Raw genomic sequence first — 15735 nt, 5'->3', positions numbered from 1 at the left:
TCAGCAGTGCCAATGAACACAGAGCTGTCTCTGCTGGATGCTGCTCTCTGCTTGGATCTCAGAAGGTTCCAGCCCAGGGATGAACCTTCCTGCCTGCTCAGCAGAGGGAAATGAAGCCCCAAACCCCACGACTGATGTGGGTGCAGCTGTCCCTGGAGAACTTCCATCTCTGCCCTGCCAGCTCCTCACGGCTCCATGGGCCCAAGGAGATTGCTCTGGAAAGTTGGAAAAGGCCAAAGTTTGCTGCTGTGCTGGGATCTGGGATGTCAGGTGTCACCCAGAGCATGGATTCCTTCAGGGCTGGATTATACAGCCCAGAAATGTTCAGCTTATAATGAAAATGCTGCCAGACTTTTATCTGCAGCAATTCCAGTGTTCTTAACAGCCCAGTGGAGAGCAAAAAAACCTCTTTTGTCTGAGCCACCAATTAATATAAGCACATTCCCCTTTCCTGGTCTGAAGATGTCACTTCCCTGCACCAGTGACATTGGTCTGGCCCCTGAGGTCCCCAGGGTCTGCTTGGTGGCACTTGGCTGTGCTGCCTCCTGGCACTGCTGGCTGGGAGGGATCTGGCTTTGGGAAGGGGTTGTCATGGAAAGAAGCTGGGGAGAAGCTTTGGACAAGGGCCTGGAGGGATGGGATGAGGGGGAATGGCTTTAACCTGGCAGAGGGGAGACGGAGGTGGGACATGAGGAAGAAATTCTTTGGGGTGAGGGTGCTGAGCCCCTGGGTGCCCCCAGAAGCTGTGGCTGCCCCATCCCTGGCAGTGTTGAAGGTTGGATGGGGCTTGGAGCACCCTGGGCTGGGGGAGGTGTCCCTGCCCATGGCAGGGGTGGCACTGGGTGGGCTTTAAGGTCCCTTCCAACCCAAACCAGTCTGGGATTCTGTGGTTGATTCATTGATTCTTGATCCCACACCAGCAGGTGCCTGGCTGCATCCCCCTGATGAGATTTCATAGGCAGGAGGTTGTTTCTGCAGTTGTTTTTATCCAAGGATCTTGGTCTTTTTTGGACTCCTGAGCAAAGCAGCTGAGCTGTTGGGTTACAGACACTGAGTTGTGTCCTGCACAGGGTGAGGGGCACTTGGGTGCTGTGGTTCTGGCAGTGGAGTGCAGCCAGAGGTATTTCTAATGATGCCTTCAAGCTTCTGGGAAGTCTCCTTTGGGATCCTTATCCTCAGGGGGGTTTGGGCACCCTGGGGAGATGTGGGAATTCCTGAAATGCTGGGCAGGAAGAGCTCCTGGGGCTGCTGGGCTGTCACCAGCTCTTGCCTTGGGTCAGCTGCAGAGCTTGGGTTTTATCTGTGCAAAGAAGGGAAAAGTGGGGGTTTATCTGTCACAGGGATGAAATACTGTTCCCCAGGGACCCAGTATAGGAGCTGACCTGGCTAAATTACCCTAAAAAACAGCAGGGAGGATGCTGCAATTTCTGGTTTCAGTATGGAAGGAATAAATTTTGACTTTCTGGTGTCCGCAGCCCAGCTTGCAACAGGTTTATGCATGGTGCAGATGGCTATGCAATTATTGCCAACATCTCCTCATTATTTTAGATAAGGCCCTGGGTTTATTTAGCAGAAGCAGATGGAGGGAATACACAATATTTTAGATGTCTTGGCAAACTGTGTCTTCCTTAGAACAACATCGCATGTTTGCTGTGATAGTTCTGGCCAAAAAAAAAAAAAAAAAAAAGAAAAACCAACAAAAAATTAACTGTAAGAAAGAGGGAGAACAATATCTTTTGGGAGTGGTGATGAGGTGTGCATTAAAGAAGAGATATTATACTGCAAGGCCTCTGATATCTGATGCCTCATACTAATCCCTGTGATAAGAGGAGAGCTTCAACCTTTGTTTGAAATTGAGTAAATTTTGTGGCTTGTGAGGCTAGAGCTAGAAAACTCTGATCCCAGCTGCTTCCAAAAGCTGAGGAATCACAGGACTAAAGAGAGCCCTAATATTGGAGGGGTGTTTTGTTGTTTGTTTTGTTTTCTTTTTTTAAATGGTCTCATAACTTTTAATCCAGCCTTGTCTCTTTTGGAACTGCCTGATTGTGTGACCTCTGGCATCTCTGAACAAGGTTGGGAAAATCCTTGGGTTTTGGGGCCGTGGAGGCAGCAGCTGTGGACAAGAGGTGGATGAGGAGCATCCCCAGAGGCACAACCTCCTCCAGAGCCCCCTGACCTCAGGAGTGAAGGGTCCTGGGCACGGCTGGGACCAGCTCCTTGGCCAATCTCCCTTCCTCCAAGGGGAGGAAACTCAGCTTTGTGACCACCTGGAGAGGTGCCTGAGAACTCTTTTTTTTTTCCCTGTTTGTAAAGTAAAAATAGTTGAAATATTTTGCTGACCCTGATATTTCCTTTCCCCTCGAAGAATCTTTGTTGTTACTGAGCTCACCCCCTCTGCAGCTTGCCCTGGGGTGGGCTGGGTGACACCAGAAGTCTCCAGGAAGGTGTTTTGGGCTCCCACCTCTTGCTTTTGCATCCTCTGCTGCCCATTTCCCAGGACAGGGAGCAGCAGTCTCTCTTTTGTAACGGTAATGCTCAAGGTGTGACCTACTTTCCAGCCAAGCTCGGGATGGTTTTAACTCCTCTGTGCTCAGCTCTCCCAGCATCAGCTCCCTGGAGTGGTTTGGCCACGATCTGTCCCTGGCAGCTGCCCCTGCAATGAGGCTCCTCTGGGCTGTGGTTTCTGTTCGTGTCACTCCTGCTCAGAAGCAACAAGGACTTATCTGAGTAATTGCCTCTTCCCCAGAATGTCTCCTCCCTTCATCAGGACTCCCCAAACCTCCTCCCTTTCTGTTCCAGTGCCACCCAGGGTTTGGTTGCTGGATCTCCCTGGAGCAGAGGTTTGTGGCTGCAGATGCTGCTCCCTGGCTTGGGAATGCCAGCCAGGAAAGTGGGTTGCAGGTGGGTTTAGGAGAGGGATGGGATTGTGCTCTCGTTTTGCTGTGGCTTCTCCCAGGCCTCTGGAGCATTTCTGCCTTGCAATGAAAAGGAAAGGGTTGGGTTTGGATCTGTGTGCTGCAGGCTGGAGGCAGATTCAATGCTGGGGACAAAAAGCCTCAGAAATGACCAAGGAAGGAGCTGGCTGGTTCTGCCTCTGAAGCAGAACAACCCTGTACCGTTGAATATTGTGATTTCCTGGGTGTGTTTTATTTTGCCTTCTGTTCCCTTCATGTCATAGCTAAAGAGAGGTTTATCCTACACCACACTGAGGTTGCTTGGATGGCTGCAGTCAGTTTGGGGACAAAAGAGTTTATCTGAGCAAGGGGATCATCCTGAGCTGCTCTGAGAAGGCTGGTGTCAAGGAAAAGCTTGGGACCTGGGACGCTGGGTTGTAGATGTGCTTTGAAGGGAAGGAGAAGGCTTAGACACAAAATGCAGGTGTCTGAGTGCTGAGGTTTGGTGTTGGTCATTCAGAGGAGACAGAGAGCTGGCAGAGGGACACTGGACATGTAACTGGTGGGGAAGTCACCAGCACGGAGTGATGGAGCCAACAGATGAAGCTGGGAGTGCCATCAATTAAATGGTGCAATTAACACCCCTGATATCAGCTCAGACCTGGTGTCTGCATGGCTTTGGGAGTCAAGAGAAAGCTCACCCACCATGAAATCAAACGGACTGGAAGGGGCAGTTTTCCAACTGCTCCTCTCCTTGCCTTCAGGCTTGTGCTGGGAGAGGAGGGGAGCAGGGGGCTGGCAGCCAGGCTTGCTGGGCTGAAGAGAACCCTGCTGCCTCCCAGGGGCTGGCTCACAGCACCCCTTGGCTGCTTGCCTCCAATGACCTGCCCTCCAGCCCAGGGCAAGGCAACCAGCCAGCTCCTGTCTTCAGCATCAGGAGCAATGAGTGTGCTCAGGAGTCAGGAAGGTGAAAACTGCTCCTGTGAGGTGCCTCTTGGCAGCCTGACACCCACAGCATCCTCTTGCAGCTTCTTGTGTCTGCAGCTGGTGTGGTTCCTCCCTGGGAGCCTTTGCTTGTTGGCTTCATCCCCTCCCCAGACTTTCTCTCTGTCTGGTTGGTAGGGGGGGGTTGATTTGGGGGTGGTGTTGCCATGGTTGGAGCATCAAGGAAGACAAGACTGGGATGAAGCCCTCCAGCCACTGGAATATTTCCTGGCACCATGGGTCTAACTGATGGTGTCCCCCACTCACTCCCATTTTTCTCTTGGAATTTGGAAACAAAACACTGACTGTATGGAGCACCCCTCATCTCTGCCTGTCCCAGGCTGCTGATGGCAGCACAGATCCAGCTCAGCTCACTGGACACTGATTGTGCTGTTAGTAGCAATGTCCAAGGTGGATGTTTAAGTTTATTTTTGGACTTGAAGTTATTCCCAGGCTGCAGAGGTTTATAGAGAGAGCAATGAAGCTGTGAGGATGGAGGGAAGGGAGAAGAGGAAAGAAATCACAGGCATGGGTGTGGAAGATTAAATTAGAAGTCTGTGTGTGCTGGTTCTGGGTTTAACTTCTCTCCTGTTGCTTTTGCTCAAGCTGCACGGGTAGAGCTGATGTAATGTGAATTTTTTTCTGGTGGTGACAGTGTTGGAGCAGGTGTCCTGTCCAACAGACACTCTGCTCCTCAGGTCCCTGGCTTGCTGCTGCCTCTCTCAGCAGCCAACACCTCAGCATGATTTTTCCTGCTTTCCAGCCCCTCCTGCTGCTGTTTGGCCCTTTTCCCCCAGCAATGCTGAGCCTGCTCTGCCCTGGCCTGGCCTTGGCTGCAGCTCTGCCTCAGTCACTGAGTCCCAGCTGGGCTGTGGCTGAGGATGCTGAGGGACCTGGGGCAGTGGTGGGGAAGGGTTGGACTTGGTGATCTTCAAGGTCTTTTCCCACCAAAATGATTCTGTGATTGGTGCAGTCAGTGGGGAGCTGGTGAGATTTTTGCTCTGAACCACCTGCATGGGTGACTTGTGTTAGAGGAGAAAATCAAGAATATTTTTGTCAAATTATGAGTATTTGTGTTGAAGCATCCTGGAAAACTCTGCAGTAATTAATGAACTCTGCTTTGCCATGCTCTGTGGGGTAGGGTGCCTTGAGGGTCCTTGCTTAAGGAGTTTGCATCACTGAGGACACAGGTTCAGTGTTTCTGCCTTAGCTGCACCCTAGGGCCATGAAGCCATTTAACTTTCTGTGCAGAACATTTACATTTTAAAGATTCATCCTGCTTTGCAGGCTGCTTTTCTTATCGGTTACTGCAGCTTATCAGGAAATCCTTGCACCCTGCTGTCTGGATATTCCCCTCCAATAAGATGCTCTGAACAAAAATTAATTTTGTACACACAGGGGAAAATGTATAACTAGAAACTGCTTCAGATCTGAGGGAACACCAAACATCAGTACTTGAGGGATTTCTGACTTTATTACGAGGCAAAGCTCTGGCAGGTAATTCCTGGCATAACTGAGGGGTTTATTTCCCACTCACTGTCTCCTCCTGAAGAAATTGGTGCCTTCTTCCCTGCTAGCACAGGGTGCTGCTCTTTAATGGCCAGAGCCAGGCCTGCTTGCTGGGTGTAAATGGCCTCGTAAGCAGCAGAAATTGTGGATTTTCTTCCAGCCTGAGCAAGGCTCACAGCACTGGGGGGTGTGCAAATCGTTGGTTTTCAGCAGACCCGATTTGAAATTTTATCACAGGTGTAAAGTTGGAAGCAGCTTGAATGTTTGCTGCTTTTACACAAGGTTTACCTGTGCTTTGGAAAAGGTAATTTGCATTTCCTCTTGGTTTCACACCTCTCCTCTCTCCCCTTTCACAACCAGGATTTTGGCAACTGCTGGGACTGACTTTGACCTTCGGACCCTGCGAGCTGTCCGGGTGCTCCGACCCCTGAAGCTGGTGTCAGGAATCCCAAGTGAGTGCCATGGCCATGTCCTCTTCCCACCTGATTTTGGGGTGTTACGTGCTTTTCTGAGCAGTATTTTCTTGCTGTGGTTCTTCATGGTCTGTGACTCCTGCCCCTGCTGGCTCCCACTTTGTGTGCAGCAGCTGATTGCAGCTTTCCAGAACTTGCAGGGGATTTATCCCAGGATTCTGTTGCCCTTGGGGCTGAATTGATTCTCCAGGCTGTGACAACCTGAGACCCAAATTTTGCAGATTTCAGGCCCCCAACACTGAGCTTGGATCTTCTGTCAGTTTTTACCAGCTGAGCATCTTGCACCGGGGATTTTACCCATTCAATAAGGGGAAAAATGAAGGGAAAAGAGCAGAGGAGCCGAAGTCTTGCTTAATGGGCAACTTGATAGATTTTGCATGTTAAGATGAAGGATCCAAGTGCTTGGATAACAGGCTGCATCCTGCCTTACTGATGCCCTGGAGCCACCAAAGTCCCCACACCATTTCTTGCTGCCTCTTCACCAGCTGCCCTGCCCGCTAGCAGGGATGGCTCTCAGGACTGGATTTCATTGCAGGATGTGGAACTGGGGTTTTTTTTTTCTTCGCGCTCTGAGAGATGCTCTGCTCTTCTCTGTTAACCCCTTGGCAGCTGGGCAGCCCCTCCTTCCCTGGGCATCTCTCAGCTGCCTCCCTGGCTGCTTCATGACTGAAATGTTGTAAAATGCTGTAAAAATCCAGTGAGGGGTTATGCTTTGCAATAACAGCATCAAGGTTTCCTGAAATCAGCATCCTTTCATGGGCAGGGCTTGAAGCTGAATCCCGACACAGGAGAGGTCCTTTTCTAGGCTTGGGAAAGGTGTTGTTCACTAACAGGGTTGCTAAGATGCTGCTGCTGGCTGCTTTTGTGTGGACATCTTGCCCGTGCAAGGTGACCTGGTGGTGTGGGAGGGACAGTCTGAGGATGTCAAAGAAGTAAGGTTGTTCCTCAGGGGTGTCCCTGTCCCTGGGATGCATTGTTCCCCCCAGGGGAATGGGGTCTCCCACATGCTGATGTGCCCTGGACCAGCAGAGTGTTTTCCTCCAGAGCATTGTCTGCTCTCGTGGTTTGGATGATGCTGGGAAAGCTCTGTGCTGTGGTTTTTATTCTGTTGTAAGTGTATGGCCTTGAGCTGCAGTCCCACACAAGCACAGTTGGTACTTTTCTTCTGGACTCTCAGTATTTTTGCCATCCAACAGCTCTTCATGGATTTTTTTGTTTGTTTGTTTGCTTGTTTTTGTTTTTGATTTTTTGTTTCCTGAATGTTCCTCTATTTACCTCAGCAATGCTGTACAAGGTGGCAAGACAATGCTGATCCTTTATTCTGCAGGGCAGGCACCAAGGTGGCCTTCAGCTGCTGCTTATCACTGAAGTGCTTTTGTTGAGTGATGTTATCTGGCACCTCCAGCTCTCCAACCTCTCTCACCTTCTCCCTCCCCCACTTTTAATTGAAAAGGAGTTGTTGTGCCAGCGGATTAGCCCTGGAGGCACCGGGGCTTTGTTTCTCCAGCAGAGGGGTGGGATGGGCATCCTTGGTGCCATCGAGGGAGAGGCAGCTCCTGAGCACCCCAGGGTGAGGAAGGACCAGGGCAGCTTCAGGAAAAGTCCTTTTTGTCTCTCTGAGGTTTAAGTTTTGTCTCTCTGTGTTGTGGGGAAAAGAAATCAGAAGAAGATAACTCCTGATTCTTGCACCTTTAGGTGGGTTATGGCTGTAGTGTCTTTTTTTATTTTTAATAGCACTCTGGGACGTTGCTTGGTTTTCCAGTCTCGACTTTCTTGCTAAATCTAAAGTCAGACAGCCCCTCTCTCCTACCTGGCTCCACCCAAACGCTTTGTTTCTTTCCTCCCTGCTGACATCTTCCTCTCCTCCCCACAGGCTTGCAGGTTGTCCTCAAGTCCATCATGAAGGCCATGGTGCCCTTGCTTCAGATCGGGCTGCTCCTTTTCTTTGCCATCGTGATGTTTGCCATCATAGGGCTGGAGTTTTACATGGGGAAGTTCCATAAAACCTGCTTCTCCAACGAGACAGGTGAGTGCTGGGCTTTGCTGCCCTCCCTGCCCACCATCCCAGTGCTCCCAGACCCCTTCCTGGGCTGCACCAGAAGCAGCACGGACAGCAGGAGGGTTCCCCCCCTCTGAGATGCTCCTGCAGTGCTGGCTCCAGCTCTGAGGTCCCCAGCACAAGAAGGACACAGAATTCCTCCAGGGAAGGTCATGGAATTGAACTGGGAGCAGAGCTGGAAACCAGGGGGTGTTGTGGATCTCGGCGGGGCAGCACCTCGGGGCGTGGGGAGGATGGGGGGGGAGAGGGAGGTGTCGTGGCCTTTGTCACCCCCCAGGTCCCCTGTCTGGGTGTTTGGGGAGGTGTTGGGGTTCGGGGGCGCTGACTCTGCCTTTCTCCAGGGTTAAGGGGTTGGTTGGCAGTGATGGATGGGGATCGATCCCTCCCGCTGGGCGGGAAATGGGGCGATGGAGTTTCTGGAAAGGAGAGAGGGGGAGGATTCCTGGCGCTGCGGTCCCTGGTGAGGAGCAGCCCGCAAAGCCATCAGCTCAGCCTTTTAAATCCTAAGTGCTCATCATTTCCAAAGAGATGCATTAACAAGCCCAGGCCCGATACCACCGGCTCCAAGGGCTGCCGTGAGAGTGGAAATGTGAACATCATTAAAGAGAAACCTCTGGCTGGGCAGCAGGTTGGAGGAGGAGATGTTCGTATTTGTTTTCCCCCAAGTCCCCCCCCAGAGTGAGCAAATCCCTGGGTTTTTTCCTGGGATCAGGAACCACACGAGAGGTACCAGCTCCAGCTGTTGCCTCAGGGCATCATGGAGAGAGCTGAGTAGAGGTGGCAAAGGCAAAGGTTGTTACAGCCCTGGGTACCAATAAACTGCAATGAAGAGGGATGCTGGGCACCAAAATATGGCAAAAGGGGTGATTCAGGACTTTGCCACTCAGCCCAACAGACTGTTCTGAGTTAGTGGCAAAGTTTCTCTAATGACAAGCAGGTAAAAATGAATGGCAGCAAACATTCCAGGAGATACCTGACTTCTTTTCCTCCTCCCTGCATCCTCTGTGCTGTCCTGCTCTGCTGATACAGGATTATTTTTATGTAGCTGACCCAGCCCAAGGGCCCTGAAGCTGCTCCAGGAGAGGAAGCCACAACATTTGTTTCCCATTTTTCCTTGAGACTCCCCTTTTTCCATCCTCCCCATCCATGGGAGTAGGGGTCAGTTCTGGTCTCTTTTTTTTAAAAAAAAGAAAGAAGAAAAAAAAAGCAAACCAACCCATTGCATTTTCAGAGCTTTACCTGGCAACAAAAAGCTAAACAGAGATAGAAGTGGATTCTCACTCACAGATTGTCTCCAAGAGCCAGATTTGGTATTTTGTTTTTGCAAGTTTGTCTCCCTGAGCCCTTGTGAAACCCTGGGGTGACCCATTTGGGAGCTGGAGAGAGATGCTCTGCATTCAGGTGTTGAGTCAACAGGAAAACAGATCACATGTGAATATCTATCCTGGAGCCCTAATGACAGTCTTGTTTTCCTCCTGCTTTTCTTTGCTCTGTGGAAAGATTATTCCTAATTACTGTTAGTGCTGATCTTGTTTTCTCCCAGTGGATTTGATTTTGTGCAGTTTGTTTCTCCATTAGCATAACGTGTCACCAATTGCACCTCTGTGTAAACAGGAATATTACTTAGGATATTTATTTACTTTGAAAACTCAGCACTTTAGTTTTTCCAGACTGCTCTGGTTGGTGCTGGTAACATCTCTGGGGGGCTCCAATGATTCAAACTTCCCAGTGAACCCTTCTGCCCATCCCCTGTGGTCCTTCACTGGGCAGACTCATTCCCCTTTGCTTTCTCTGGGTCTGAAAAGAAACCTGGCAGAAAACTGCTGCAGCCCAGCTGACCCCTGGATGCTTTCCCTGCCACATCCACCTCTGCTCTTTGGGGCAGGAATAAGAAGCTCAGAGATGCACTGGAGCTCTTGGTCCTCCTCAGGCTGCTGTGGTGGAAGAGCCACGTGATGAAGCCAGGGGCTCCTATGCAGCTGTGGTCTAACATCTGTATTTTGGGGCTGTCCAGAAGCAGTTCTTCCTTAAGGCACTGGTGAAGAATTTGCTTTATTGTTTCAGTGCCAATATTTAGCAGTTGCTGTGCCCTGTGAGGCTGTGCTGTTGGCTCACACCATTCTCAAATCCTTGCTTTGACCACACTGATTTTTGGTGGCATTTCTCATGTGACATGGGTGAACACTGGGGCAAACTATAAATTATGGGTACTTCAGGGAGGGCTCTGTTATGGAATCATAGAATTTTCAGGGTTGGAAGGGACCAACCCCCCTGCCATGGACCACACTGAGGTCTCCTTGGAGCCTTCTCCTCTCCAGACTGAACAACCCCAACTCTCTCAGTGTCCTCACAGCAGAGCTGCTCCAGCCCTCTGAGCATCCTCGTGGCCCTTCTCTGGACAAGCTCTAGCACCTATATGTCTTTTTTGTCTTTCTGTTCCACCCTGCCACCCACCTGTCTGGTAGAAGCTATTTAAATGATTACCTGTGTGTAAAACCTTTCCACATGCCCAGGGTGACCCAAGGAAGCCTGAGATGTAAACTGCATTCCCTCAGCACTGCAAGGAGGATGCAGCACCTTGCTTGGCTTTGGTCTGTAACTCTTCTCCACTGTTCTTCCCTGCAGGTGATGAGGTGGGAGATTTCCCCTGTGGAGAGGAGCCTCCTGCCAGGCAGTGTGAGAGTGGGACCACCTGCAGGGAGTACTGGCAAGGGCCCAACTACGGCATCACCAACTTTGACAACATCCTCTTTGCTGTGCTCACCGTCTTCCAGTGCATCACCATGGAGGGATGGACTGACATCCTCTACAACGTGAGTCCACTGATGGGCTGGGAGACTCCTGGGGTGATGCTGGGGGTTGCCTTAGTTTGGAAAAGGTCCTTCTAGAAAAAAAAGCTTGTGTGTTTTCCCCCTGTTGATTAGCACCTCACTCTGCTTTTTAGGAGGATTTGTTCCTATTATCTTGGGGTTGTTCTGCAGGTCCTGTAGCAGCCTTTGAACCATTCTTGTGGCCTGTGGTGGGTTGAGGCTGCAGACTGCTGCATGATGTCCTGTGTCAGCATGGTGTTGCCACTTGTCAGACTTGGTGTGTGTCCCTCCAAGATGCTGCTGTGCTCTGCTGTAGGGTGTGGGGGGGAGCAGGGCCATGCTGGGCTCTTTTGCAGACCTTCCTGTGAGAGTTTCTGTAGCAGCAGGAAAGAATTATTAATACTAACCACAGCAAATTGCAAGGTACAATTCTGCTGTGTTTGAAGCCAATATAGCTGATTTATTACCTGCTCTGGTCACTGCTCAATTCCTCCATTTCATCCCAGTCTCTGCCCACTTAGAGCCATCTTTAGAAGGGCCCATTTCCCCTCTGCACACCCTCCCCTTGCCCTGAAACCTCATCACACAACCGGTTGCTCCCCTTCTCATTCAGCAATCCTGCTCCTTCCTTCTAGTGCCAGCTGTTGTAAGAAAATCCCATTAGCATCCTGGCTGGAATTGATTAATCAATATGTGGTGTATTAGATCATCTTCCTTTGTACCACATGCAAAAAACAGAGCTTACTATTGGGGTATTGATTTTGGGGGTTGCTTTGAAAACTATTACAGTATCATGCTAGAGTAGCCATTAATCTGATCAGCAACAGGGGCCAGGATAGGATGCTGCTGAGTGTTTGTCATGGGATGTCACAGAATCATGGAATTTTCGGGGTTGGAAGGGACCTAAACCTCACCCAGTTCCAACCCCCTGCCATGGGCAGGGACACTTCCCACCAGCTCAGGTTGCTTAAAAACTTCCAGGGATGGATGGGGCTCCCACCACCTCCCTGGGCAACCTGTGCCAGTGTCTCACCACCCTCATGGTGAAGAACTTCTTCCTAATTTCTCATCTAATTCTCCCCTCCTCTAGTTTGAATCCATTCCCCCATGTCCTATCACTCCCTGACATCCTAACGATCCCTCCCCAGCTTTCCTGTTGCCCCTTCAGACACTGGAAGGCTCCAATAAGGTGCAGGTTTCCTACAGATGTAGAGAAAAGCAGCATCAAAGGTGAGGCTCTGCAGATAGCAATCCACCTTGCAAATATTCCCTCCTTATCCTGTGATAAATGGAGCAATTAGGAGGCCAGGGAGAATGCAGTTCACTAATCAGAGCCCGTTTTGCCTTGCAAATCCACTGTTTGTACTTTCACAGAGTTTCGTTTTAATTAGGGCCAATGAAAGCTTTCTAGTAAGACTTTATCTGGAAGGTGATTTATGCTTGAAGGGAAAACACTGAGTCATCAATTGGGTGAGAAGCTTTGAGACCAAACTGGGGAGAACTCCTCCTGAATCAGCAGCACCAGAGCATCAGGGCACTTGCTTCAAAGCAGCACTTCTGGGACCTGCAGATTTGTCAGCTCTGGCTTGGTTCTGCTTCAAAATCCCCAAGGAGCAACAGGTGATTTAGGGAAGTTGTGGTGTCCTGAGGGCAGGGCAGGACCTTTCCCCACCAGCACTTCCCTCCTGCTGATTCCAGGCTTCAGCACGATCTGGGAATGCAGTCAAACAGTAACAAAACTGTTTTCCTCACTGTGGGAGGACTCAGTGGCACAATCTGATCCTGTAAAGAGCTTTCCAGTCTGATCCAGTGCAGATGGGGCAGAGATCCCAGAAGTATGGGCAGAGCATCTTCTGGATCAGGAAATTAGGCAAGAGACCATGGTGCTGATGTACAACGTACCCCAGAGGAGCAAACCCAACTTTTCTTTCTATTGCTGGGACTATTTTGGTCCCAGGTTGGTCAAGCAGCAGGAGCTGTGCCTCTCAGACACTGAATCACCTCCTGGACAAAGCTGATGCCTCCTGTGTCCTGGTTTGGTGATGCTGGCTCAGGCTCTGCTCTGGGCAGGAACTTTTTGCAGTCAGCAGCATTCACCTGGAGCATCACACCAGGGCTGGGGTGATGTGGGACACCAAGGGCTGCTGTGTCCTCTCTGATTCTGCCCGAGGCAGCCATTGCTGTGGTAAGTGACAACTGGAGATCAGGTCCTCTCTTAGGACCAGAATGTAAAGTTATTAAATAGTTGCCATGAAGTAGCTCAATACATTAAGTGTTGCCATAGCTGCAGGAACCAGTGGCTGCTGGAGCTGGGGGAGGTGAGCACTGCTGGGGCAGGAGAACATCTCTGGGACCACCTCCAAGTTCTTGGCAAACTGAGGTGCAGGATCTGGGTGAAGAAAACTGAGGCTGAGTGCTGGGGATGATGAGCACAGAGGTGGGAGGAAGGAAGGCAGGTGCCCAGCAAGAGAAACTGCAGTGCCTGGGATCTGAGTCCTCCTTTTCCTCCAGATCAAGTTTTCAAGTGAAGCAGTGGTATTTCAGATCATCTTGTTTACATGCCTGGTGTTTGTGAATGACAGTGATTCAGCTGCTGCATGTTGTTAATATAGGATTTACTTGGAGGAGTAAAACGTACAGAGACAATAGTTTGATTCCCAGTTTTCTCTGTTACAGCAGTGATTCTCAGTCTTTCTCATTCAAGAACCCTTTTGTCTGCTGTGAAACACTCTCTGCCTTGCATCCCAATTACCAAGGGACACTCAACTTGTTTTCCCAAGTGAAAAAATCCTAAAAAGTTTTGTGTCTGCCTATGAATGCCTCGATTAAACCAATTCTTTTATTATGCTGAGTAGAAGAATTCATTACACAGCCTGGAACCAGGGGAGAGACCCAGTGGTAGCATTCAGTGAGGTAGAGCAGAGCTCACCCTGTAGCTGGGGTTAGCTGAGGGTGCAATGCTTTCCATTTTATACTCAGGGGATTAGGAAGACTTTTGAGCTCCTTCCTGTGTTCCTTACACAGCCAGAACTGGTTAAGTTACCTGGTCTGTGAGGTGCAGCCTTGCCTTAGCAGTGGAGGTGCATAATGAGCTTCCAAGGAGTTCTTGGAGTGTGGTTTGGGGTCCCAGTTGTCCTACAGAACATCATGGGTCACACTCGATTCATCTGAAGCTGGGAGAAGTCTTGATGTTGACTTTCAAAGAGCTGGGTTTTCACCTTTCATCTTTTCTCTGCAGGAGTTCAAAGCCACATGGTGGAATTTGCTTTGCAAAACAGGGACTCCATGCAGGAGAGGATGAAATGTCAGAGTGTACACTCACTCTCTTTTGATCTTAATGGCAAGAGATTTTCATGCTGCTTCTATTTTCTACTGACAAATATTAGTGTCCAGTGGGTATTTCATGACTGTGGACTGGGCCTAACCTCATATACTTGTAAGTAGGAATGAACAGTTCAAATAAAATGTAAGTCTACCCAAAATTGGATCCCAAGTAGACCTTTACCCTCGCTGAATTTAAAATAGCTTATGATTCATTTGGCATTTTTTGTTATTTCTTGTTTCCTGTAAAGATACAGAACTGGAAGGCTGGGATATAACTATTGTTCCACTTCCAGCCTGACTTAGAGAGGGTTTTGTTGGTGGATGTGTTGGGGCTCATAGGGGCAGAAAAGAATCTTTCTGAGTCACCTGTTTGGAGAGCTCACGTGGCTTTCTGTGGGGTGGTTTTTCTATGAAAATCCATCCACCCAGTGACACGTGGGTCCTCAGCAGTCACAGCTGTGAGTTAAGGAATGGAGTTGGATGTGACTGGATCATGAGGTGGTTTCCAGTGCAAAACCCTCCAGGGAGGTGGAGGAAGGGAACAGGGGAATGTGCAACAGAAAGCAGAAGGAAAGTTGATAATTGAAAGCATCATCCCTCATCTTGGAGTCTTGGATTAAGGTTCCCTTTGGCTTGTGAGATTCCTCCTGGGCATGAAAGCCCCCACGCTTTCAAACACCTTTTAAAACCTGCCAGTTAAGTCTTAAAGGTGACTTCAGTGGCTTTTTGGTGGCCCTTCTCTCATGACTGTGGTTTCTGTAAGGTTCCACACTTGGCTTCCCTGATGTGTGCTGGTCACACCTGCTTTGGTGCAGCAGTAAATGCAAGAGCAAAGCTTGTGGGACTTAGGAGGTGGCCTTGAAATTGCTCTTCTCTCCAGATACACCCAATGTGCTGTTGGCTGGTGCCTGCTAGGAGTGACACTAAAGCACAATCCATCATTTCTTGCTCTTGAGATGGGTGAGAGCAGCAGAGCTTTGGTTTGCAGTGTTTCCTGGGGCTGGCAGCCTGCAGGGGCAGTGCCTGGGAGGGGGTTTCTGGTGGGTTTGGTGTCCTGTGGTTACTCTGGGTGTTTGTGTGTGTGTATCAGCTCTCCTTGTTCTGAATCCATGTCTTGAGCACAACTGTGCAGCCAGCAAAAGCATGAGAAGAGAGGAAAAAAGGGGAAAAATTGGCTGAAGTGCTTTCCTTACAGCTTGTTAACAGGAAGAGTGAGCATGAGGGAAGGTTTTGTTTTGGCACTCTGAATCACACAGCACATTTCTGGTGTTTTTCTTTTACACTGCATCCTCTGCAGTGTCCAAGGGATAAGTTGGGCTCCCACGGGATGTGGGATGCCAGGGCTGGTGAGTGTGGTGCTGGCAGGAGAGGCCAGGGCACTGCTGCCCTGCTTGGCATGGGAACAAGGCTGCTCTGCTGGCTTTCTGAAATGCTCTCTGGAGACACAGCACATGGCCAGGGCCTCAAGATTTGTCTTCACTGAGGTGGACATAGCCCTGCTGGAGACCAGGCAGTGCAGCACCCTGTGAGAAGTGAGGAGCAAGCAGATGAAACAAAAAATTGTTGATGATAAAGCCAGGGATGCTGAGAGATGTTAAAATGTGGCACCACAGCCTTGTCTGCAGCAAGAGCCCCTTCTGACTTCTCAGCTTTTTAGAGCATCTCAGCTGAGAGCACACAGC

At 49.9% G+C, this 15735-nt stretch overlaps 1 protein-coding gene across 5 annotated transcripts in view; it reads left to right on the top strand.

Annotated features, from left to right (window-relative positions):
* The window catches only part of CACNA1B (calcium voltage-gated channel subunit alpha1 B), a 204402-nt gene that overhangs the window by 57388 nt on the left and 131279 nt on the right, over positions 1-15735 (top strand). For all 5 annotated transcript variants that reach the window (XM_071766019.1, XM_071766018.1, XM_071766017.1 and 2 more), the window contains 3 exons: positions 5748-5839; positions 7734-7886; positions 10545-10732. In XM_071766019.1, coding sequence (XP_071622120.1) covers positions 5748-5839; positions 7734-7886; positions 10545-10732 — 433 coding nt within the window. The remainder of the gene's footprint in view (positions 1-5747; positions 5840-7733; positions 7887-10544; positions 10733-15735) is intronic.

This window comes from Heliangelus exortis, chromosome 22 (genome assembly GCF_036169615.1).
Source record: "Heliangelus exortis chromosome 22, bHelExo1.hap1, whole genome shotgun sequence".
In the NCBI taxonomy this organism is placed as follows: Eukaryota; Metazoa; Chordata; class Aves; order Apodiformes; family Trochilidae; genus Heliangelus; species Heliangelus exortis.
This window is presented reverse-complemented; position numbering and strand designations above follow the sequence as displayed.